Source organism: Lacerta agilis, chromosome 4 (assembly GCF_009819535.1).
Source record: "Lacerta agilis isolate rLacAgi1 chromosome 4, rLacAgi1.pri, whole genome shotgun sequence".
In the NCBI taxonomy this organism is placed as follows: domain Eukaryota; kingdom Metazoa; phylum Chordata; class Lepidosauria; order Squamata; family Lacertidae; genus Lacerta; species Lacerta agilis.
Window position 1 is genome coordinate 1,892,758 of NC_046315.1, and position 25,648 is coordinate 1,918,405.

At 46.6% G+C, this 25,648-nt stretch overlaps 1 protein-coding gene and 1 pseudogene across 1 annotated transcript in view; one reads left to right on the forward strand and one right to left on the reverse strand.

The window, feature by feature from the left end:
* Nucleotides 1-25,648, forward strand: part of LOC117044872 — a 934,741-nt pseudogene that overhangs the window by 296,068 nt on the left and 613,025 nt on the right.
* Nucleotides 1-25,648, reverse strand: part of LOC117045003 — a gene marked incomplete at its 5' end in the record, with an annotated part of 374,050 nt that overhangs the window by 154,127 nt on the left and 194,275 nt on the right. Inside the window, 1 exon segment of the mRNA XM_033145796.1 lies at nucleotides 10,860-11,780. Coding sequence (XP_033001687.1) covers nucleotides 10,860-11,780 — 921 coding nt within the window.

Consider the following 25,648-nt stretch of genomic DNA (forward strand, 5'->3'; position numbering starts at 1 on the left):
GGGCATCGCCCCCTTGATACAGAGGGATGATTTCCCATCATCGTGGGGAAAGGAGATTATAAATGGAAGTGCAGGCTTGCGGATTGTCACATCTTTACCTGGGATCCATGACATTCAGTCAAGCTAGAGCTGTGATCTCTCAAAGATTGAGGGACATTGCAAGACAAGAGGACACTGCTCTTGTGAAACCTGGGATGTTTGCGGGGGACCAGATATTTCAGATTTCACCAGCCCCTCATCTGGAGGAAATCCACTACGTGGAGTACCTACCGTAGGCTTTTCACACAGCTGCCAGGTTTAATGTGCTGGAATCGGCGGTTTGGATGGGAAGGTACAGGGGAGTCCCATATGCCCAGAGATTTTGTCCCTGTGCCTTGGGAGTGGTTGAATCAACTGAGCATAATTCTTCTGATCTGCCCATTTTATGTAGATCTTAGACAAAAAAATTATAGTTCCACTGCTATCCCAACCTAGTCCTGTAGACAGAGAAAAACAGGTTTTGTTTTTGCTGAATAACTTTACTGGACCAACAGCATCCTTGGTGGCCAAATTCCTTTTTTTTCCTTTTTCCTTTTTTTGGCCCTTAAGCACCGTAAGGTAAAAATTGACAGCAGTGACATGGGTCTAAATGTATAACCTACTTCTTGTTGCTGGCTTAAGTGTCACGTTCCTTTAGATGCTTAGTCGTTTTAATTTTTGTATGGATAAATCCTTGTTTTCTGACTGATGGGCAAATTAAATTTTGATGACGATGCAAAGCCGAGTCCACCCAGCTCAGCCCTCTCTCGCTTGGCAGAACCTCAGTTTATTATTATTTTTTATGGATTTAGGGGGCTACGCCACTGCCCAGATATCCTATTGGGAGTGAGGCTCTTGGTTGGACTCTGAGCATCCCCCTTCCTTGTCTGGAAACCAGAGGAACAGCTTGCAGGGAAAAGGGCTTTGCAGGAGGCAAGGAATTCAGGAGTGGAGAGATAGGAGGGGATCCGAGGGTCATCTAGTCCAACCCCCAGCAATGCAGGAATCTCAGCTAAAGCATCTCTGCTTAGAAACCTCCAAGGAAGGAGAGTCCACCTCCCAAGGGATACCTTTCCCCTGCCAAACTGCTCTTAGATACAGGTAGGTGACTCAGCCCTGAGCAGCTAAGAAAGGAAAATCGGAAGATGTGGACTTTACAATGGTATGTGAAGGAGGGAAAGGAAGGGGGGAGCCCAGGACTCTATGTTTGTTTTGCCTCAATATTTTACTTAACACGGGCGAAACCACCACCACCACCACCCCAGAAAATCCACTTTCACTGGGACATAGCAAGCAGACTTTAAAAATTGAGATTCAACTTGGCAGAAAAGATTGGATCGACGGAATTGAAAACAAGACTTGGAAAGATTTAAGAGTAACGGTGGACATCCGACTGGTAATGGCGCAGCAAAGATAGATTGTTGTGGAGATCCCGTGAAGCAGAGCACCACTTCAAAGGGAGAAGCCAGTTCTGGTGGATGATGGATATTGGCCTTTCTAGAGGTGACTGGACCATAGAGCTGGACCATAAAGAAAGCTGATCGCCGAAGAATTGATGCTTTTGAATTATGGTGCTGGAGGAGACTCTTGAGAGTCCCATGGACTACAAGAAGATCAAACCTATCCATTCTCAAAGAAATCAGCCCTGAGTGCTCACTAGAAGGACAGATCCTGAAGTTGAGGCCCCAGTACTTTGGCCACCTCATGAGAAGAGAAGACTCCCTGGAAAAGACCCTGATGTTGGGAAAGATGGAGGGCACAAGGAGAAGGGGACGACAGAGGATGAGATGGTTGGACAGTGTTCTCGAAGCTACTAACATGAGTTTGGCCAAACTGCGAGAGGCAGTGAAGGATAGGCGTGCCTGGCGTGCTCTGGTCCATGGGGTCACGAAGAGTCGGACACGACTGAACGACTGAACAACAACAACAACAAGAGGTGACTGGCCCTTCTGGAAAGGAGTGGATGCAATGCTAGCGGGGGAGAGAGGCTGTGCGAAGAAGTTTGGTGTGCAACGGGAGGAGAAGATGGCGACGGTCAGAATGTGGCACTTGGAAAGAAGAGTGACCTTATCCATATGGAGACATTACTCATTCTAATTCCGTCTGCTTGCTGGCATATATCAGAGGCTGTGAACGTACGGGACTTTGGATGCAATTGAAAGAGATGAGAAGACAGCTCCGGCGTCCGAGGCATGGGAAGTCCATATATAAAAATTGTTATAAAAATTAGGTATAATTGGAATTGTTTTAATTGGGAATTGTATAATTAATTTGGATTGTAATATGATCGGTAATTGAAATAATTTCAATGAGATTTGTTGAGATTTGTATTGGAAAATCAATAAAAATAATTTAAAAGAAAGAAAGAAACAATCGCACTGGCTACCAAGGAGGAACCAAGCGAAATTCAAAAGAAATAAATCCTATTCTCAGCATAAATGACTAATACTTTCTGATGCATGCTTTTTATGCTAATATACAAAAGTATGCCATTTCCCTTTCCAGAAATGCTTAATTGGTAATTCAATGGACTGAAAATGAATGGTTGTTGTTATTATGTTTAGGGAAACTTTTAATAATTGATGGACTATAGTATTTTAATATATTGTTGGAAGTCGCCCAGAGTAGTTTGGGAAAATAATAAATAAATATTGTTATTATTTTTTCTTAAACTGATCATGTTATATACTCAGCTAGGATAAGATTCAGAGTCAGCGTTGGTTCCAAATGTCCTTTTATTATTACCGGTAACAACGGAATTAGAACTCAAGAACAACCATGCTGCGTGTGAGCCTGCCCGAGCCAGACTGACTGCCGTGCACCGAACCTGTGTTCTGTAAGATGATTCCTTAGTTAGCTTGTTTCTGATAGGAGTGTTCGCCCTCCTAGCTCTTCTGTAATTGGCTAGGTTGCGCCAGGAGGCAGACCCTGTAAGGTCCAAACATTATGGAAAAAAATCTTTAAGGTGTGTTGGGCATTTACGTTCTCGTTGGGACCGTCGCGGTTCCTAGGTCTGCACCTGCGACTGGGGAATATTCCCAAGTCCCTGTTTGCTGATTGGTGCGGTCAGCGGAGGCGGCTCTGAAGGTGTTGCCAGTTGCAGGGCTGCTGTGGACACCGGCCAAAGATCGCTCTGTTGAGGTGTCTCGGTTGGCGGCACACCCTCCGTTTCCCCTCTTGTCCTAGTTGCCGAGTCGCCAGCTGTTTCTGTTACACTACCCTCTGGTTCCGCTGGACGTACTGGGTAGGGGGGGATGACCGGGGTCTGATCTGGTCAAGGTGTCTTTTCCGAACCAGTCCACCCTCCAGCCCCACCTCATAGGAAACCGGGTCTCTACAGCGGCCTATGGTACCTGGTACCCAACCTTGTCCGAGCCCATATTTCCGGACATATACAGGATCCCCTGGGGCAAAACCCTTAGGTGTCTTCCGCTCCACGGTGAATGGTCGCTGCTCTAAGGCCCTGTTGAGATGTATGCGATCCAGGAGGGTAGTGAGCCTGCTTCCTATAAGCAACTCAGCTGGGCTGCGGCCAGTTGCTGTGCTTGGGGTGATGTGTTGGGCCAGCAAAAACTCTGCTAAACGGAGGATCCAGTCTCCCTGTATTATATGCCTGAGCGCATCTTTAGTTGTGCGAACCATGCGTTCTGCTTGGCCATTAGTGGCTGGATGAAAGGGAGCTGACCTGACGTGGCAGATTCCGTTCTTACACACAAACTCTTGGAATTGCGCCAAAGTGAAAGCGGTTCCATTATCACTCACCAGTGTGTCAGGCAAGCCGTGTGTAGCAAATAACTTCCTGAGTGAGTTTATAGTCGCCCTACTGAACGTGGTTGAAGTCGGTGTCACCTCGAGCCACTTGGAATAGGAATCCACCACGATGAGGAACAGTTGGCCCTGGAAGGGCCCTGCAAAATCTATGTGCACCCTGGACCATGGGAACTGTGTGGATTCCCAGGACTGTACTGGTGCCTTGGGGGGGGGGGGTCCGGCCGTGACACTTGGCAGGGTTCACAATGTTTAACCCACCCTTCAATCTCAGCGTCTATGCCCAGCCACCAGACGTAGCTTTGGGCCAGTGCCTTCATCCAGACTATTCCCAGATAGGACACGTGCAGGCCTTCTAGGACTTTACTCCTAAGCGGGGGGGGGGGACTCAGCTACCCCACAATATACATCCCCTGTGTGTCGAAAACCTGTCTTTGCGAGCTGTGAAGCTTTCGAATTCCGTTCCAGGCTTTCCAGGCCAACCCCTCCCCACCCACTCTGCAACACGGGCCAACAACCTGTCCTTCGCTGTTGCAGCAGCCACATCTTTCACATGTAGGGGATGGTCAGATAATTCCTCCAGTTGCAATATCTGGTGAGCCGGAGCAGGATCTGGGCCATTCTCAGGCAGCAGTAAGCGGCTGAGAGCATCTGCGTGCCCCATGGCTTTTCCGGGTCGGTGCTGTAAGGAATATTGGTAGCCGGCCAAGAAAAGGGATCAACGCAAAACCCGAGGGGAGAGTGTCTGAGGTGTCTGGTGATCGGGGGCGAGGAGTCCCAAGAGAGGCTTATGGTCAGTCACGATAGTGAAGGGCCGGCCATAAAGGAAATCATGAACCTCCAACCGATCAGAGAATTTCCAAATTTTACTACTGAACCAGATACAGATTTCCGATCTTCCAGATTGGCTCAATCGCTGTCCGTGTAGCATGTAAGTTTTGGCTCACCCTGTGTTGACAGCTTGAAGCGGAAATCCTTAGTGTTCTGCAGATATTTTAGCACTCTTTTTATACCGTTCCAGGCATGGACACTAGGTTCTGTAGCTTCTCTGCTAAATAAATTGACTGCAAAAGCAATGTCTGGTCTAGTCCACTGGGACAAGTATAACAAACTTCCAAGAGCAGACTGGAACACTTCAGGGCTTTCAAAAACAGTTTTGTCCCCAACTTGGCAATCTTTTATGAAACCTGCTTCCATAGGTGGTCTAGCACCCTTGCAGTCAGACATTCTAAATTTTTCTAGTATCTGCTCAATTTTTCCTTCCTGGATGAGCATGAAACTACCATCTTCGATCCTGTCAACCTGCACTCCTAGGTACTTTTTCACTGGTCCTAGGTTATTGAATTTAAAGTTTTTTCCCAACTCTGTAGCAAACTTTTGCAATTGCTTCTGGGTTTTTGCTAGAAATATGATGTCATCTACAAAAAATGATGCACAGCAAAACCTCTTTGAGCAGCTGATGCTAAAGCATGCGACGATACTCACTGCGAGAAGTGGGAGCATAAACTTCCGTAAAATGCAACCGCTTTTTCTGCATGAAACCCCTTGCCACTAGCCTAGCCTTATACTGTAATTCACCAGTCAATGTGGGTTGAGTCTATATACCCACCAGCTGCTAACTGCTTGCTTGCCTTTTGGCAGTGGTGTGGTGCTATACACTCCTAGGCATCTCATGGAGTTCAATTCCCTCTCCATCGCTTCCTGCCACTTGCTAGCTTCCTCTGGAGGTAACCTCTGAACCTCGTCAAAGCTTTCTGACTCACACTGAGCCATGCAAGCCCACACACTGGTTGCTGTGAACCGTTCGGGTGGTTTATCTTTTGTTGTGCGAGTGGACCGTCTTAGCACAACTTCAGGTACCCCCTCTGACTTCCTTATATTAGAATCAGGCTTCGTGTCAGAGAATTGACTTACTGCGTCTCCGTGTCACCTCGTGACTGGATGTGGATGATGTAGGCTCACTCTACTTCCTGTCTCACTGCTCTTGGGGTTACCGGCCTTGGTACTCCTGCAGGTTCCTGTACTTCTCCTTCCTCATCATCAGACATATCTAGACTGTCTAGGAAAATATCAGGATTCCCATGAACACACCTCCACCCATCCATTTCGCAGAACTCAGCACTTCTACATATGTAGATGCGTGATTGGTCACCTGGATTTACAAATCTCCAGCCTTTGCAATTTGTCTCATAGCCACAGAAAATCAACTTCCTTGATTTGGGACCTCCCTTCCTTCTCTTGGACTTGGGAAAGAGAACATAAGCTTCACAATCAAAGATTCAGGGAAAATGCACTTTTGGCTTCTTGCCATGTAGTACGAAATAGGGTGTATTGCTCACAACAGAATTGTAGGCCCTATTCAAACAAAAATTGGCAGTACGCCAAGCTGCCGCCCAGAAGCATTGCGGTAGACCTGCATCAAAAAGCATAGCTTCCGCGGCTTCCCCTAATGTGCGGTTGCGGCATTCTGCAACCCCATTTTCCTGTGGACTTTCAGGACAGGTCAATCTGTGCTTAATGCCCTTTTTATGAAAGAAATTCCTCAGGTTGGATCCTAGGAACTCTCCCCCTCAGTCACTTTGAAAGCTTTTCACCTTTAGGGAGAATTGAAGCTCAATCTCAATGACCCATTCCTGTATTACAGTGGCCGCCTCCCTCTTTTCCTTCAATGGTGTAGTGCGAGGGGGCCTCTCCAAAGGTGAACTTGGGGTTGCCAAGCATAAGAAAAGTGGCAGTTTGGGAATGTGGGCCGCCGCCGTGCCTGGCTCTCACTTTAAGATAAACTTTCCCCTCATCTTTCTTTAAGGGGTAGCTAGAGCCGAACGTGGATTCATGCTAAGTGGTAACTTTGACACAGCTGGGAGGGAGAGTTGAAGATCAAACAGTGACCATCAATTGGGAAAACAGGGAGGAACCAGACATTCGGGGCCGTGAATCAACATCCGCACAGCTGTGTTAATTACTTAACAATAGTGAAGTACGCTTGAGGTCCTTATCCATTGGTGGAGGTATATTCCAGATCACTTAGGATAGGCTGGAACCACAGAACCCCCTGTGGGGTAATTTTGTATATCAATCCAGCGTTCAAGGATGCTAATTGTCACACTCTTGTGGGCTTTTGTTTGACCAGGAGAGCTGTTAAGCTCAGCTGTGGGCAGAGGCCGTCTGCCCAAGAAACCAACTAGGCGTTCTAGCCAGAGGGCAGAGCCAGGAAACCATTTTCTTTTATTTTAGCTGAAGCCTTTTCGTGAGTATGTTTAGTCAGTTATATTTTACCATGTATTTGTTTTCTGATTGTACTCTTTTCTAAGAAACATGTAACCTGTGTTTTTTAAGCTTTTATTTTAATAAATTTTTGAACTATAGTTTTGGTGCCTTATTTGCCTTTGGTTAAAGTGAAGCTGAGTCCAGCGCCTAGCCAACTCGGACCCTACCAGGTTTTATGAGTGTTATTGGCTACACGGTAAAGTGTGCCAAGGTGTGAAGCCTGGGTAATTAAGGTAGGAGTGTGACTCCCTGAAACTCCTATCGGGCTTCACGGACAGGGAGTGGTGGCAGCTTACGGTGCGTTTCGTTTTGCTAAAGGGTTTCTGCAACCCTCCTCTGCCTGGTTTAAAGTTCCACTGGGCTCAGAGGTGGATAATTGGCTGGAGGCGGGGTTGCAGGGATACCATTACAAACAGAGCCAGTGTGGTGTAGTGGTTAAGAGCGGTAGACTCGTTATCTGGGGAACCGGGTTCGCGTCTCCACTTCTCCACATGCAGCTGCTGGGTGACCTTGGGCTAGTCACACTTCTCTGAAGTCTCTCAGCCCCACTCACCTCACAGAGTGTTTGTTGTGGGGGAGGAAGGGGAAGGAGAATGTTAGCCGCTTTGAGACTCCTTCGGGTAGTGAAAAGCGGGATATTTTAAATTTGTTGTGATATTGTTAAATCTAAATCTTAATAAAGTTGATAATTTTTTTTCTTTTTAAAAAATAAGAATGTATTGAATTTTAACAACAATAGGAAATACAAAATACAAAAAAACAAAACACTACAACAAAACTACAATACTACAAAAAACGCAAAAACCTAACAGACAAACACTTATTCCACTATTCTTATCCTGTTCATAACATTGTTTTGGGACCTCCTCACGTCCTCTCTTCTGCGTGCATTTCTAATTATCTATAGTAAACATAACACAAATCTAACTACTTCTTATATCCTATCTTAATATAAGTTCTGGCATTACTGTAGCCTTAAATGTCCTCTGTTTTCAATTTCAAATGTCTATCTTTTCACGTCGTTTCAAATACTCTTTAAATTTCTTCCAATCCTCATGCACCATTTCCTCCCTCTGGTTTCGGAGTTTAAAAGTTGATAAATTTCCAAACAAACAAACAAACAAACAATGAAGCAGTGGGAAAACCTGTGGAAAATAAATTGGAATTTTACAACCTGCTACTCTCCGAGAGAGAATTTTCTTTAAATGCAGCATCGGTGGTATTTAACCCCCTGGACGTTGTCCAAGATGTTCAAAAATGTCCCCAATAATTGCTGGAGGTGTAAAGAAAAGCCAGGTACCGTATTCTGTATGTGGTGGCAGTGTAAAGAAACCAAGGTGTTTTGGGAGGATATCCACATAGAATTGGAAAAAAATGTTTAAAATATCTTTTAACAGAAAACCGGAAGCTTTCCTTTTGGGAATCACAGACTCAGATATTCCTAAAAAGGCTAAAGAGATCTTCTTATAAACTATGGTTGCAGCAAGAGTTCTCAGTGCGGCAAATTGGAAAAGAGATAAAGTCCCATCAAGGTTAAAATGCATACAAAAAATAGCTGAATATACAGAATTCGATAGCATGTCAGAAAAGATAAAAAATAAACCATAACAGGAATTTATCTCAAAAAGTTTTTAGAATATACTTGAATAATAATAACAGCAGTGGTTTAAGGTCATACGCAGCATTTGAATAATTTCAGTAGCAGTTTTAAAAATGTGGTAAAACCAATGAATGGATTAAGGGATATTGAAATTGAACAAAGCTCGTTATGCAATGGCAGTGAACAATCATTACAGAATCTTTAATAAGGAAAAGGCATAGAAAAAGACCACTTTTATTTTATGTATTTTACATTTTGAAGGTTATTAGTTGATGTATTAATTCTCTTTTTTTCTTTGGTGGTGATGGAATTTATTGTCTTTTTCTGTATGGTGTGTTAATGTGAACGGTAACAATAAAATGTTAATAATAATAATAATAATAATAATAATAATAATAATAATAATAATTTGTAAACCACCTGACCCAGTGGGGCTGACTTGAATAAAATATTGGAGGGGAGCCAAATAAGGCCCGCCTTGCACAACCAATCCCATGATGCATGCACGCCATTGGAATGGCAATGCCTATAATGGCAGCGACTTTTTAAAATAGTAATATTTTGAGCCCGTAGTTGAATTTCCAAGCAGCTCCCCTTGCCCCGGAGAACACATCTAGCATTTCATCTCCTCTACCTGTGGCATTGTTCAGCAGTGGGAAAAGTTACCTCTTCACACCGGATGTCCATTTCGTATGGCCCTTTCCAGGTTTGTCTTTCATTTGTTCTCCTATGTGTGTTGCCACTAGAAGCCACAATTCTGTGGGTACTCTAGAGGGGCAGAAAGCACCAAGAAGCTCCCTAGAGCTTGAAGTGCCGATCAATCTCCAGTTTTGGGATCTATAAATTCCAAATAGCAGTACTGGGGGTGGTTCATAGAGTCATAGAGTTGGAAGAGACCAGAAGGACTATCCAGTCCAACCCCCTGCCAAGCAGGAAACACCATCAAATCATTCCTGACAGATGGCTGTCAAGCCTCCGCATAAAGACCTCCAAAGAAGGAGACTCCACCACACTCCTTGGCAGCAAATTCCACTGTCCAACAGCTCTTACTGTCAGGAAATTCTTCCTAATGTTTAGGTGGAATCTTCTTTCTTGCAGTTTGAATCCATTGCCCCATGTCCACTTCTCTGGAGCAGAAAACAACCTTTCTCCCTCCTCTATATGACATCCTTTGATATATTGGAACATGGCTATCCTATCCCCCCTTAACCTTCTCTTCTTCATGCTAAACATACCCAGCTCCCTAAGCCGTTCCTCATAAAGCATCATTCCTAGGCCTTTGACCATTTTGGTTGCCCTCCTCTGGACACGTTCCAGCTTGTCAGTATCCTTCTTGAACTGTGTTGCCCAGAACTGGACACAGTATTCCAGGTGAGGTCTGACCAGATTAGCGGAATACAGTGCTACTATTACTTCCCTTGATCTAGATGCTATACTCCTATTGATGCAGCCCAGAATTGCATTGGCTTTTTTAGCTGCTGCATCACACTGTTGACACATGTCAAGTTTATAGTCTACCAAGACTCCTAGATCCTTTTCACATGTACTGCTCTGAAGCCAGGTGCCACCCATCCTGTATTTGTGCCTTTCAATTTTTTTTGCCCAAGTGTAGTACTTTACACTTCAGATTCTGGGGCAGTGCTTTTGGTCAGCAGAGGGTTCACAGGGCCAGCCTACTTACCCTTTAAAGATGTTTTTGGACTACAACTCCCATCATCCCTAACTAGCAGGACCAATGGGGAGGGATGATGGAAACAGCAGTCCGAAAGCTGCTGGGGATGCAAGGTTGGGAAACGCTGCTTTAAAGCAACTTTTGCGTTTTGCCCGCAAAGAAGGAACCTCTCCACATTTGTATTTTGTTGTGTTTTGTTTTCCTCATGACCTTTGTGCGTTATTTTAAGAGGGAAAATTTAAAGAGAAGTTGTATGGCAGGTTGCAGAAGTATAAAAGGTTGATTTGGAAAAAACACAAAAAACTGGGGGTGGCCACCTCAATGATTTCATGGGGGGGAAGAGACCCCTAGGCCTTTAAGAGTTGGCACCTATTCCCTACTCCCACAGGTTTCAGGATGGTTACAAATAAAAAGACAACATAAAAACACAAAGCACAACAATGTAAAGGGGCATTAGATGTCAATCAGCCACAGATCTAGTTTAAAAGTTGCAGATTTGTCTGGCTCCTAAAGCTGTATAATGGTTTTTCCGACCTTTGTATGGATTCTTTGATGTTAAGTGAGATTGGAGCTCTGACTGAAGCTCTTTCCACATTCCAAACACTCATATGGTTTCTCCCCTGTATGAATTCTCTGATGCTTAGTAAGAGAGGAGCTCTGACTGAAGCTCTTTCCACATTCCAAGCACTGATAGGGTTTCTCCCCTGTATGAATTCTCTGGTGCTTAGTAAGAGAGGAGCTATGAATGAAGCTCTTTCCACATTCCACACACTGATAGGGTTTCTCCCCTGTATGAATTCTCTGATGCTTAGTGAGAGAGGAGCTATCAGTGAAGCTCTTTCCACATTCCACACACTCATATGGTTTCTCCCCTGTATGAATTCTCTGATGCTTAGTAAGAGAGGAGCTCTGACTGAAGCTCTTTCCACATTCCACACACTGAAAGGGTTTCTCCCCTGTATGAATTCTTTTATGGGAAGTGAGATCGGAGCTCCAACTGAAGTTCTTTCCACATTCCACACACTGATAGGGTTTCTCCCCTGTATGAATTCTCTGATGGGAAGTGAGATGGGATCTCTGACTGAAGCTCTTTTCACATTCTACACACTGATAGGGTTTCTCCCCTGTATGAATTCTTTTATGGGCAGTGAGATCGGAGCTCCAACTGAAGCTCTTTCCACATTCCACACACTGATAGGGTTTCTCCCCTGTATGAACTTTTTTATGGGAAGTGAGATGGGAGTTGCGACTGAACCTCTCTCCACATTCCACACACTGATAGGGTTTCTCCCCTGTATGAACTCTTTTATGGGAAGTGAGATGGGAGTTGCGACTGAACCTCTCTCCACATTCCACACACTGATAGGGTTTCTCCCCTGGATGAATTCTTTTATGTTTAGTGAGAGAGGAGCTATGACTGAAGCTCTTTCCACATTCCACACACTGATAGAGTTTCTTTCCAATGAGATTTTGTTGATGGGAAGTGGAATGAGATCTCTGACTGCAGCTTTCTCCACACTCCAAATTTTTAAGTGGCTTCTCCTCTCTGGGGATTTTGTCGTGGTCACCTTTGTTCTCGATTTCAGATTCATCACAATCTGCAGTGGAGACAAAAAAGAATTAAGAGCCTCAGAACAAATGGAGAAGAACTGAAGGGAGTTGGGTGTATGTTCATTACCAGTGTTGTTTGTCATTAACCAACAAATTTATTATTAGATTCTGATGAGCTGTGGAATGTTGCTTTGTTGGATATACAGTAGTCATCAAAATTGTAGAAGCCTTTTGGAAAAAAAGTGTATTTCAGAGGTTCGATGGCTCATAACACCACTTCTTTTGGAGTAATATAATAAAATTAGACACAAACACACACACACACACACACACACACACATATATCAACCGAACAGTATGTGGACCGAGAACTCCCAGAAGTGCAAGCTGGATTTCAAAGGGGCAGAGGAACCAGAGACCAAATTGCAAACATGCGCTGGATTATGGAGAAAGCTAGAGAGTTCCAGAAAAACATCTACTTCTGCTTTGTTGACTACGCAAAAGCATTTGACTGTGTCGACCACAGCAAACTATGGCAAGTTCTTAAAGAAATTGGAGTGCTGGATCACCTCATTTGTCTCCTGAGAAATCTCTATGTGGGACAAGAAGCTACAGTTAGAACTGGATATGGAACAACTGATTGGTTCAAATTTGGGAAAGGAGTACGACAAGGTTGTATATTGTCTCCCTGCTTATTTAACTTATATGCAGAATTCATCATGTGAAAGGCTGGACTGGATGAATCCCAAACTGGAATTAAGATTGCCGGAAGAAATATCAACAACCTCAGATATGCTGATGATAAACATTGGTGGCAGAAGGTGAGGAGGAATTAAAGAACCTTTTAATGAGGGTGAAAGAGGAGAGTGCAAAATATGATCTGAAGCTCAACATCAAAAGAACTAAGATCATGGCCACTGGTCCCATCACCTCCTGGCAAATAGAAGGGGAAGAAATGGAGGCAGTGAGAGATTTCACTTTCTTGGGTTCCATGATCACTGCAGATGGTGACAGCAGTCACGAAATTAGAAGACGCCTGCTTTTTGGGAGGAAAGCAATGAGAAACACAGACAGCATCTTAAAAAGCAGAGACATGACCTTGCCGACAAAGGTCCGTATAGTTAAAGCTATGGTTTTCCCAGTAGTGATGTATGGAAGTGAGAGCTGGACCATCAAGAAAACTGATTGCCGAAGAATTGATGCTTTTGAATTATGGTGCTGGAGGAGACTCTTGAGAGTCCCATGGACTGCAAAAAGATCAAACTTATCCATCCTTAAAGAAATCAGCCCTGAGTGCTCACTGGAAGGGCAGATCCTGAAGTTGAGCCTCCAGTACTTTGGCCACTACATGAGAAGAGAAGACTCCCTGGAAAAGACCCTAATGTTGGGAAAGATGGAGGGCACAAGGAGAAGGGGATGACAGAGGACGAGATGGTTGGACAGTGTTCTCGAAGCCACCAACAAGAGTCTGACCAAGCTGCCGGAGGCAGTGGAAGACAGGAGTGTCTGGCGAGCTCTGGTCCATGGGGCCACGAAGAGTCGGACACGACTAAATGACTAAACAACAACATAGCCTCCCATGATGTGCTACTGAACTGAACAACAACTATATATATATATATGGATATGAAAATTTTTATTGTTGTTCAGTTATCAGATATACAATATTTACCATAAATGTACAATAAATGTTCCGAACAAACAAAGAAAAACTATTGCAATTACTTTATCTGCTTGATTTTGTTGATACACCTAACAGGTTCCAAATTCAATACATTTGTAGAAAGAAAATACAAATACAGAAATAATAATACAAATAAAATAAACAAAAGTATCATTAAGCAAAGAAAAAATGACTAGTATAAGTTGTTCATTTTAAAATTAATGTTCTTTCTATATGGGATCAGATTATTATTTTTTATTTTTTATTTTTAATGTTTATATATGTGTTGGAAGCCGCCCAGAGTGGCTGGGGTATAAATAAGAATAATTATTATTACTACAGTGGTACCTCGATTTAAGTATTATTATTAATGTTAATATGTTTGTGTAAGGTCCTCGGTTAGTTGCTCATGAGTAACCAGGCAAAACTCTGACCTTTCTTTTGTAGTTTTATTGTGCATATTATTTTACAGTGCAGAGCTAAAAACTTCATGTCTGGATCAAACGGCGGCAGAATCCAGGAATGGCCCCTTCCGGTTCTGACCCCAACAAAAGAGTTTTGGTATACCGCGCCTTCCATCCTTTCGTTTCACGGAAATTGCGTGCCTCCTCCCTCGCTCCTTGGGCTAGGGGAGCGCTGGGTCTTTCCAGCATCCTCAGAGCCTCGACCCTCCACCCCCTGAGTCCCATGCCCCTCCCCACTGGAAGCCTCGCTGCCTCCGCTGCTGCCAGAGGAGGTGCTGCTGGTTAGGTGGGGCTGGGGCTCTCTGTAGCATCCCGAGAGCCCTTCCACCACCTTGCACTGTGCCAGGGACAGTTCCCTGACAGTTTGTAAACCGAGGGACCACTGTATTACTTATACTATCATCATCCTCTTCATCCTCATCATCATCATCAATGCTACTACCACCTGAGATTCAATAAGCCTGGCTCTTCTCTGGGATGGATTTTGTTTGGCCCAGTCATGGCATCCCCTCCATCTGCAATGTCAGTCGTCTCTTTGGTCAACCCAAGACTGACAGGAGCAAAAACAAAAACAGAAAACCTGAAGCTACTTATCTTTCCTAACAATTCTGAAGCTGACATTTAAGATGGCCTGGGCAGTTCAGAGCAGCCCAATCGTGGTAGAGAAAGGAATAATTTGAGGAAGATTGTTCAAAGAAAAAACTGTAATTTACTGTTTATTGTGGGGGTGTTAGGTTCCCAGGTGTTATAGGGGGCGCTGTTGAGCTCTGAGAAAATATATGAGGTTGGTCACATACAGGTATTTTTTGAATTTCCAGGCAGATATGACGATCCCACAGGGAGCCTTACCAAGAGAGGCCACGATCCCACAATTCTCCTCCATGACGTCCTTATGCAGAGCTCTCTGGTCAGGATCCAGCAACGCCCACTCCTCGTCCGTGAAATGAACAGCAACATCTTCAAAGCAAACTGGACCCTAAAAGTAAAAGGGAAATGTCCTCCTCTGAGGCAGCAGAAATATGATCTGCTACACAATGCTCTATTGTTTCCTTGCTGATAATTGCGCTGTTTTTTCAATAGGATTGCTTTGCTGCACATTTCATTTGTGGATGCTTATTTTCTACATAAAGAAGGCTGATCGCCGAAGAATTGATGCTTTTGAATTATGGTGCTGGAGGAGACTCTTGAGAGTCCCATGGACTGCAAGAAGATCAAACCTATCCATTCTCAAAGACATCAGCCCTGAGTGCTCACTAGAAGGAGAGATCCTGAAGTTGAGGCTCCAGTACTTTGGCCACCTCATGAGAAGAGAAGACTCCCTAGAAAAGACCCTGATGTTGGGAAACATGGAGAGCACAAGGAGAAGGGGACGACCGAGGATGAGATGGTGGGACAGTGTTCTCGAAGCTACTAACATGAGTTTGGCCAAACTGCGAGAGGCAGTGAAGGATAGGCGTGCTTGGCGTGCTCTGGTCCATGGGGTCACGAAGAGTCGGACACGACTGAACGACTCAACAACATTTTCTACTGTAATTTGCTCTGTGCGGGGCTGCCCTTGAAGCTGTCCCAGAAACTCCCGTGGGTGCAGAATGCTGCAACGAGGCTCCTCACAGAGTCCCTGCCATGGGAGCCTATTCACCCAGTGGTTTTCCAGCTGCACTGGCTCCCGGTGGAGTACAGGGTCAGGTTGAAGGTGCTGGTTTAGACCTTTAAAGCCCTATGCGGCCTAGGACCCTCGTACCTACGGGACTGCCTCTCCTGGTATGCCCCGTGGAGGAGCTTAAGGTCCATAAATAGCGTCACTCTAGAGATCCCATTCCCTAAGGAAGTCAGATTAGCCTCAACCAGAACCAGGGCCTTTTCAACACTGGCTCCGACCTGGTGGAACGCTCTGTCTCATGAGACCAGGGCCCTGCGGGATCTGATATCTTTCCGCAGGGCCTGTAAGACAGAGTTGTTCTGCTTGGCCTTTGGCTTGGAATCAACTTGATCCCCTCCCCCTCTTTCCTTTTTCCTTCTGTGATGGAACTCCTATTTGGGGACTTTCCTGACTTTTTTCTGGCCCACGTAGGACCAGTCTGGATAGTTGGCCTTGGTTTAGATTTGACATTTTCTTCCCCAAACGGTTTTAAGATTTGAGTTTCTACTGAAATGAGGCTGCATTTTGATGTTGTATGTTAATATTCTTTTCAAGTTGTATTTTTATCAATTTCTTTTTATACCTGGTGTTAACTGCCCTGAGCCCGGTCTTGGCTGGAGAGAGTGGGGTATAAATTAAAATTATTATTATTATCATCATCATCATCATCATCATCAATTCTTCATTTTAATAATGGGTATTCGTCCTTGTACAAATAGGTGGTACTCCACCTTGTGTTTTTCAAGCCATTCTCCCTACGCAAGCATTCCAGTTTCCCAGATGGAAGGATCCACATTCTCCTCTCCTTGTGAGCTGTTCTGGGGAGTTCCCTCCCATTGCCCTAGAGTCAAAATCAAGGGGTTCATGGGGGCATGCAGAGGGGGAGGAATGGGGGGCAGGCCACTATTTTTTTTATATGTCAACTCCTTAGAAACAAATTTTAGCATTCACTGATCAATCTAGAAATAAAATAAGCCTATTTTGGATGGCCATCTGTCTTGGATGATCTAGCAGAGATTCCTGCAATCCAGGGGGTCTCCTGGCTCTGAGAGACAAGCAGGGAGGGTGGCTTCTGGCAGAAGGAGAGGGAACCACCGGTGGCTCCTCCTTCTCCTGACTCACCTCAGACTCTCAACCTCCCTCCTCCCACTCGCCTCCTTCCTCTTCTGCCTCTCATTCTGCACTGCATTCTGCCACAGAGTCTCCCAGCTCACTAAGCCCTGTTTCTCCTTCAGCTTCTGACACCTCCTCTTCCCAGGCTTCTCCCTCTTCTTACTCTGACCGCTCATCCATCTTCTACCTCCACTTCTTGGGCTCTAAGCCGTCTTCCCTTCCTGGTTCCCCAACTGCTTCCTCCCACCATTCCTCTGTGCCCAACCAGTCCATGAAATTGCTCCAGCCCTCGGCCTCTGTCCCACAAGGCAGCTTCCCCTGACCTGATCTGGTTCCACAGCCGCTGCTTCCCTTCTGCCCCCATGAAAAGACGGATCAGGAGGTCTTGCCGGCATCATTCGGTCACCTGCAAGAGAAAAAATGTAAGCAGGACGCCAGGAATGCCTGTTTATCTCACAGGTGAGACAGGGCATCTCTAACTACAGATGGGCCTTTGAGAAAGACTTACCTGCTGAGAGCATATGGATGTTTGTGCCCATTTCATATGTTTGTTGTGCAGAAATACATCTCCCCTCCCCTGGACCCTTGTTCCCAACTATCTCCCCCCAAAACAAGATGAAAAGAGCCCTCAGATGAATTGGAAAACCAACAGAATGAGACCAAACGGAGAAAAACCACCTTCCTCCTTACCCAGTGGCCTCTCTCTGGTGTCCAACGGAGGCCTCTCTGCCTCACAGGAATCCAGGTCCATTTCTGCAAAATGATCCTTTCCCTGAAAAGGAAACAAGGATTCAAAACAGAGAATGTTGAGAAATATTAGAAAGAGAATGACAAAGACTTGAAGGGTGTGAGATCTCATTCCATGGATACTTTCCCAGAAAAAGGATGGGCCATCAGCAGACCATTATGGGATGTTCTCTGTCCTCTTTGAAGCCCCTTGGGAGTATCCAGCGGAAAGTCTCTCTCACCTGCTTTCTCTCCTCTGCCTGACTCAGGAGGAAACCTTCGGCCAGGGCCACCGCCTGGGAACTGGTCTCCGCTCCGCATTCCCTCACCCAGCTCTCCATCTCCGGGGGAAGGACAGCCAGGAACTGCTCCAAGATCACCAGGTCCAGCATCTCAGCTTTCGTGTGCCTTTCCGGCTTCAGCCACTGGTGGCAAAAGTGGTGGAGTCGGCTGCAAACCTTTCGGGGTCCTTTGGCTTGCAGATAGCAGAACCACCCAAACTGCCGGCTCTGTACCTCTGAGCGGAGAGTGTCCTCCTCACCCAGGATCTTCTGCACTGGGTTTTCCCACAATCCCCCACTGCTCCTAGTTTGGATGGCATGGCCTCTTCCTGCTTCAGGGCCAGCTGAGTCTCGCTCATCCATCTGTGGTCTCAGGAAGCCTCTGAGAGATCGGAAGGAACCCTTTGGTCTTCTGCCAAGTTCTGTTTGTCTCAATGAGAAGCTCTAGCAAATCCTACAAAGCAAATACATTGTTCTGTTACAGAATTTGTAGGAGGGGGAGAGGGAATGGTTCCCTGAGCAAGCATGGATGAGTCTTGCTGGGAACCAGGGCTGGACTGCACCACATCCCAGACCATGAGCTATCTTTTTGAAAAGAAAGAGGAAGAAGAGGAGCAGAAACAAGTCTCTAGACTTCTAGCTATGCAAAATTTGGAGGGAAATGAAGGGATTTCTGGGAGGTGAATCAGCCTGGTTTCTGCTGCCTTCCAGTCAATGCATGAAGTCAGAACTGACTGACAAGGGAATCCCTTGTATCTTGTGGGAAATGGATGCTTGGCTCTAGTGGGGTCCTCACCTGGGGGTCCTCAGGAGTTTCTCCCCACCCCCACCCCCACTCCCCTGCTTCTGTCTCCTTTTCTTGCACTTGGACTCTCTGCCGCTCTCAAGACAGACTTCGGGGGGGGGGTGTCCCTTTTTCTTTGCTCTGAGGGCCAGGTATGTATCTGGCCAACCCCCTGAGGGGCAAGTGGATGAAGAAGAAGACATCTCCCTTGAAAGTTTGGGTGAAGGGCAGAAAATTTATTATTCCATTAGATATCTTAACACACACACAGCCATTGATGCCTAGGTCCCTGCAGGCTCAGTGAGTAGCAGCGCCCATTTCCGGCTGCTTTGCCAGCAACAATAAGTCTCTAGCCTTCTAGCAATGCAAAATCTGGTTGGAAATGAAGGGATTTCTGGGAGATTAATCAACCAGGTTTCTTCTGCCTTCCAGTCAATGCATGAATTCACGACTGACAAGGGAATCCTTTGTATCTTGTGAAAAATGGATGATTGGCTGTAGTGGGGGTCCTCACCCGGGGGTCCTCAGGAATTGCTCCCCACCCCCACCCCCCTTCTTCTGTCTCTTTTTCTTGCACTTGGACTCTCTGCCGCTCTCAAGACAGACTTCGGGGGTGGGGTCCCTTTTTCTTTGCTCTCAGGGCCAGGTATGTATCTGGCCAACCCCCTGAGGGTGGGGCCAAAGATCTCCCTTGAAATTTAGGCATTTATTATTATTATTATTTATTATTATTCTCTTAGATAGCTTAACACACACACACACACACTCCAGTCCCTGGAGGCTCAGTGAGTAGCAGCGCCCATTTCCAGCTGGTTTTCCAGCAACAATCCCTTTGGGAGAGAGAGGATGTGGTCCTGGGATGCCCTGTTCTGGGTGCGAGGGGATTGCTGCAGTGGCCTCCGTGTGGAGCTGCCCTTGGAGACACTGGGAAACTGGTTTGCAATGCAGCAGCCAGACTATGGGCTGAGATCCCTCTCTTTATTCCTGCCCTTTCTCTCCCACATTTCCTTCCTTCCTCGTCCAGCTTTGGAAAACCATCTGCCCATGTTTCCTCTGTTGTGCAATGACGCTGAGCGATGTCACACAGAGTTAAAAGTACTTTGTTTGAAGAAGGGAGATTTCGTGGGAGCCATTTGGGATCCTGTGATTTCCCGGAAGGAGAGCGTTGCAGACCTGGCCCCTCCCTGGCAGGCCCCTCTCCTCCCCCTGCATGAGCAGACCAGCCCCCCCCAGGCTGGCCCCCTCCCCTGCTGCAGCCCTGGGACCCCCACCGCCTCCCCACTCACCAGATCCCAGGAGGGGACAGCCAGGCAGCCCTTGCAGGAGAGGGAGGGGCCTGGGCTCTGGAGGACCTGGCCTCCTCTCTCTTGCTTCCTGTCCTCTCTAGGAAGGCAGCTCGGTTCCCTTTAACCCTTGCAAAGCCGTGTCCTCTCTCGGTTGGCAGAACATCAGATTTTTATTCTTTTTATGGATTTAGGGGGCTACGCCAATGCCCGGATATCCTTTTGGGGGTGAGGCTTTTGGTTGGACTCTGAGCATCTCCCTTCCTTGTCTGGAAACCAGAGGAACAGCTTGCAGGGAAAAGGGCTTTGCAGGAGGCAAGGAATTCAGGAGTGGAGAGAGAGGAGGGGATCCGAGGGTCATCTAGTCCAACCCCCAGCAATGCAGGAATCTCAGCTAAAGCATCTCTGCTTAGAAACCTCCAAGGAAGGAGAGTCCACCTCCCAAGGGATACCTTCCCCCTGCCAAACTGCTCTTAGATACAGGTAGGTGACTCAGCCCTGAGCAGTTAAGAAAGGAAAATCGGAAGAAGATGTGGACTTTACAATGGTATGTGAAGGAGGGAAAGGAAGGGGGAGCCCAGGACTCTATGTTTGTTTTGCCTCAATATTTTACTTAACACGGGCGAAACCACCACCACCACCACCCCAGAAAATCCACTTTCACTGGGACATAGCAAGCAGACTTTAAAAATTGAGATTCAACTTGGCAGAAAAGATTGGCTGTACGGAATTGAAAACAAGACTTGGAAAGGTTTAAGAGTAACGGAGGACATCCGACTGGTAATGGCGCAGCAAAGATAGATTGTTGTGGAGATCCCGTGAAGCAGAGCACCACTTCAAAGGGAGAAGCCCGTTCTGGTGGATGATGGATATTGGCCTTTCTAGAGGTGACTGGACCATAGAGCTGGACCATAAAGAAAGCTGATTGCCAAAGAATTGATGCTTTTGAACTATGGTGCTGGAGGAGACTCTTGAGAGTCCCATGGACTGCAAGAAGATCAAACCTATCCATCCTTAAAGAAATCAGCCCTGAGTGCTCACTAGAAGGACAGATCCTGAAGTTGAGGCTCCAGTACTTTGGCCACCTCATGAGAAGAGAAGACTCCCTGGAAAAGACCCTGATGTTGGGAAAGATGGAGGGCACAAGGAGAAGGGGACGACAGAGGATGAGATGGTTGGACAGTGTTCTCGAAGCTACTAACATGAGTTTGGCCAAACTGCGAGAGGCAGTGAAGGATAGGCGTGCCTGGCGTGCTCTGGTCCATGGGGTCACGAAGAGTCGGACACGACTGAACGACTGAACAACAACAACAAGAGGTGACTGGCCCTTCTGGAAAGGAGTGGATGCAATGCTAGCGGGGGAGAGAGGCTGTGCGAAGAAGTTTGGTGTGCAACGGGAGGAGAAGATGGCGACGGTCGGAATGTGGCACTTGGAAAGAAGAGTGACCTTATCCATACAGGGACATTACTCATTCTAATTCCATCTGCTTGCTGGCATATATCAGAGGCTGTGAACGTACGGGACTTTGGATGCAATTGAAAGAGATGAGAAGACAGCTCCGGCGTCCGAGGCATGGGAAGTCCATATATAAAAATTGTTATAAAAATTAGGTATAATTGGAATTGTTTTAATTGGGAATTGTATAATTAATTTGGATTGTAATATGATCGGTAATTGAAATAATTTCAATGAGATTTGTTGAGATTTGTATTGGAAAATCAATAAATGTAATTAAAAAAAGAAAGAAAGAAACAATCGAACTGGCTACCAAGGAGGAACCAAGCGAAATTCAAAAGAAATAAATCCTATTCTCAGCATAAATGAGTAATACTTTCTGGTGCATGCTTCTTATGCTAATATACAAAAGTATGCCATTTCCCTTTCCAGAAATGCTTAATTGGTAATTCAATGGACTGAAAATGAATGGTTGTTGTTATTATGTTTAGGGAAGCTTTTAATAATTGATGGACTATTGTATTTTAATATATTGTTGGAAGTCGCCCAGAGTGGTTTGGGAAAATAATAAATAAATAAATAAATAAATAAATATTGATATTATTATTTCTTAAATTGATCATGTTATACAGTGGTGCCTCGCAAGACGAAATGAATTCGTTCCGCAAGAATGTTCGTCTTGCGGAAATTTCGTCTTGCGAAGCACTGTTTCCCATAGGAATGCATTGAAATTTAATTAATGCATTCCTATGGGAAAAAAGTCGGGGAGAGCTTGTTGCCGGCAGCAGCAGGGGGGGGGATTGGGCCTGGCTGGGCCCAGCCGGAGCCTCCTGCTGCCTGCACCGAGCAAGCGGGGAGAGCGGTGAGCGAGCGGTGGCGGCTGCCGCTTGCCCCCGAACGCTCTCCCCACACCCGGCTTCCTCCCGCCGCCGCCGCTCACTTACCGCTCTCCGCTGCGCGGTTCTCTGCCTCCTCCTGCCGTGTCCAGCTGCCTCAGGGTGCGTGGCCCTGCTGGGCACCAATCCGGGAGGCCACCTCCTTCTCCTGCTGGCTTCCGAAGGCTCGGGGGGGGGGGCTGCTGCGTGCCGACCTGGCAAACCTCCTCCTCTTCCTGCAGCAGCAACAGCCAAGCCACGGCAGGAAGAGGAGGAGGTTGCGTGCCGGATCGGCGCCCCGCAGGGCCGCGCGCCCCAGCAGGCGGCCACCTCCTGCTGCTGGCTTCCGGAGGCTGGAAGCCAGCAGGAAGAGGAGGTTGTGGGCCGGATTGGCGCCCCGCAGGGCCACGCGCCCCGGCAGGCCACCTCCTTCTGCTGCTGGCTTCCGGAGGCTGGAAGCCAGCAGGAAGAGGAGGTTGCGTGCCGGATCGCGGTAGATCGGCAGAGAGCGGTAAGTGAGCAGTGGTGGTGGGAGGAAGCCGGGGGTGTCGGAACGCGATCGGGGAGAGGCGGGAGGGCAAGGGGGAGGAAGCCGGGGGTGTCGGAGCGCAATTGGGGAGGTGGGGGGCAAGTGGAGGATGCCGTCGGTGTCGGAGCACGATCGGGGAGAGGCGGGAGGGCAAGGGGGAGGAAGCCGGGGGTGTCGGAGCGCAATCGGGGAGGTGGGGGGCAAGTGGAGGAAGCCATCGGTGTCAGAGCGCGATCAGGGAGAGGCGGGAGGGCAAGGGGGAGGAAGCCGGGGGTGTTGGAGCGCGATCGGGGAGTGCGGTTAGTGAGCTGCGAGCAGGGAGGGCGAGCGGCGAGCTGGGAGGGCGAGTGGGGAGGGTTCTTCTTACACTGGTACCGCGCAAGACAAATGCCTCGTCTTGCGAAGCACGGCCATAGAGGAAATTCATCTTGCGGGCCAACTAAAAAAATCGCAAAACCCTTTCGTTTTGCGGTTTTGCGAGGCATTCGTCTTGCGGGGTACCACTGTATACTCAGCTAGGATAAGAGTCAGAGTCAGCGTTAGTTCCAAATGTCCTTTTATTATTACTGGTAACAACGGAATTAGAACTCAAGAACAACCATGCTGCGTGTGAGCCTGCCCGAGCCAGACTGACTGCCGTGCGCCAAAACTGTGTTCTCTGGAGACGAGTCCTTAGTTAGCTTGTTTCTGATAGGAGTGTTTGCCCTCCTAGCTCTTCTGTAATTGGCTAGGTTGCGCCAGGAGGCAGACCCTGTAAGGTGGTTGAACAGCTCCAATAGGTCTACATACATAACAGATCAGGTGAGTGTTCTTCTTTCAAAAGAGGCAAGTGGAATCTCCACAGTTGCTAATAGTATAATGTTGAAAGGGTAGTGAAATATGAGGAACTTTTGAGCATCTGCTTGGCATGCAGAATGTCCCAGGGTCAACCCCTGACATCTCCTGCAATGGCTGGACGAAATCCCTGCCTGAAACAGGGAGCTGCTGCCAGTCAGTGTAGACCAGGGGTCCTCAAACTATGTCCCATGGGCTGAATCCAGCCCACCGGGGTCATGAATCTGGCCTGCACGGCCATCCCAGAACCCGCCAAGTGTCTGAGGTTGAAAGCATCTTGCTGCCCGCTCAGTCAGTCACCGCTCAATAAACACCACAGGCGTGGTGGCGGCTCTACCAATGAAAGGCCAGGGGGGTTTCGCCCGGGGACGGGGAAGTGTTGTCTTTTGGCTTGAAGAGCGAAGTTGAGGTTGGCGGAGGAAGGCAAACTTGGGTAGATTTGGTTTCCATACTGTTATATACTGAGCTGAATAGGATTCAGAATGCAGCAGTCCAATTGGTCCTAGAACAATAGGATCCAGAATGCAGCAGTCTGATTGGTCCACAGGAGCCACCCAATCCAGCTCCAGGTGGAAGTGAATCCACAGCCTGATTGGCCTACAGGAGTATCCCGAAATTAGCAAATCACGTGGGGCCCATTATGTAAATAATGTATATAAAGCAGACGTTTTGGGGAAACGTTCATTCCTCGCTACTATGAGCTGAATAAAGAGCATGAAATTCACTCTTGACTCGGAGTATATTTCACTTACATAGACGTTTACTTTAAAGGTGGGAGAAGGAAGTTTCCGTGCAGCCATGTTCAGCACCTGCATGGACTGGGCGATGGGAGCACCTTCACCAACCTTCCGACTGCAGGAACAGCAACACAGCATTCCCGAGGAGCAGGTCCTGGTGCTGTGGACTCACATTTCCTCATGTGAGCACTCAAATGCAGCAGAGTAAACAGAAACAAAGCTGTGGAGGTTTTGTAGCATACGTCATTTATTTCTCCTAATTAAACAAATAAAAGAACATAACAAACATGTACCAGAGAAACAGCTCTCATACAGCCATCCTGTCTCTAGACAGATCAAAAGAAAAATCCTGCAATACTAGAGCCGGAGGTCTCAAAGAGTAGCTTCCGGCCCCTCCTTTCTCACAGACTGAAAGTAAAACATCATGATCAGGTGATCCTTGCAATGGGAGGGATGAAAATATTGACATCCTCCCCCTTTTCATATCAACCATTGAACTATCTAATACACCTGTAATTTATGTACATATGCATCCATTTGTTCTTTCTTAACAACTTTAGACAACAAATCTGCAGGTATTTCCCCCTCTGGCATATAGGACACATTTATAAGTCCTCTTTGGATGTAATCTGCAAGTATTTAGGTTTTTTGCTTGCAGCCCTCAGAATGAAGCAAAGGGATGCACAATTTGTTGTCCTTATAGACTTGTATAGGACAAGAAGCTTGCACTCTAACTTTCCCAATTTTGAACCAAACAGTTTTTCCATGTCCAGTTCTAACTGTAGCTTCTTGTCCCACATAAAGATTTCTCAGGAGACAGATGAGGTGATCTGGCACTCCCATTTCTTTAAGAACTTGCCATAGTTTGCTGTGCTTGACACAGTCAAATGCTTTTGCCCAGTCAATGAAGCAGAAGTAGATGTTTTTCTATAACTCTCTAGCTTTCTCCATAATCCAGCGCATGTTCGCAATTTGGTCTCTGGTTCCTCTGCCCCTTCGAAATCCAGCTTGCACTTCTGGGAGTTCTCGGTCCACATACTGCTTGAGCCTGCCTTGTAGAATTTTAAGCATAACCTTTCTAGCGTGTGAAATGGTCGCAATTGTGCGGTAGTTGGAACATTCTTTGGCACTTCCCTTCTTTGGGATTGCAATGTAGACTGATTTTAAGAATAGGAATAGGAATAATTTATTGGCCAAGTACATTTTCCAACATACTTGGAATTTTGCTTCAGCTACATTGCAATGTAAACATACCTTATACAAACACTGTTCCGCTCACAATACAATGACACAGCAAAGGAACCCCACCCATAACTGGCCTCTCCTTCCGCTACACAACTATGAATTTAACAATTTAATGGCACAAGGGAAAAACCTGTTGCTGTGCC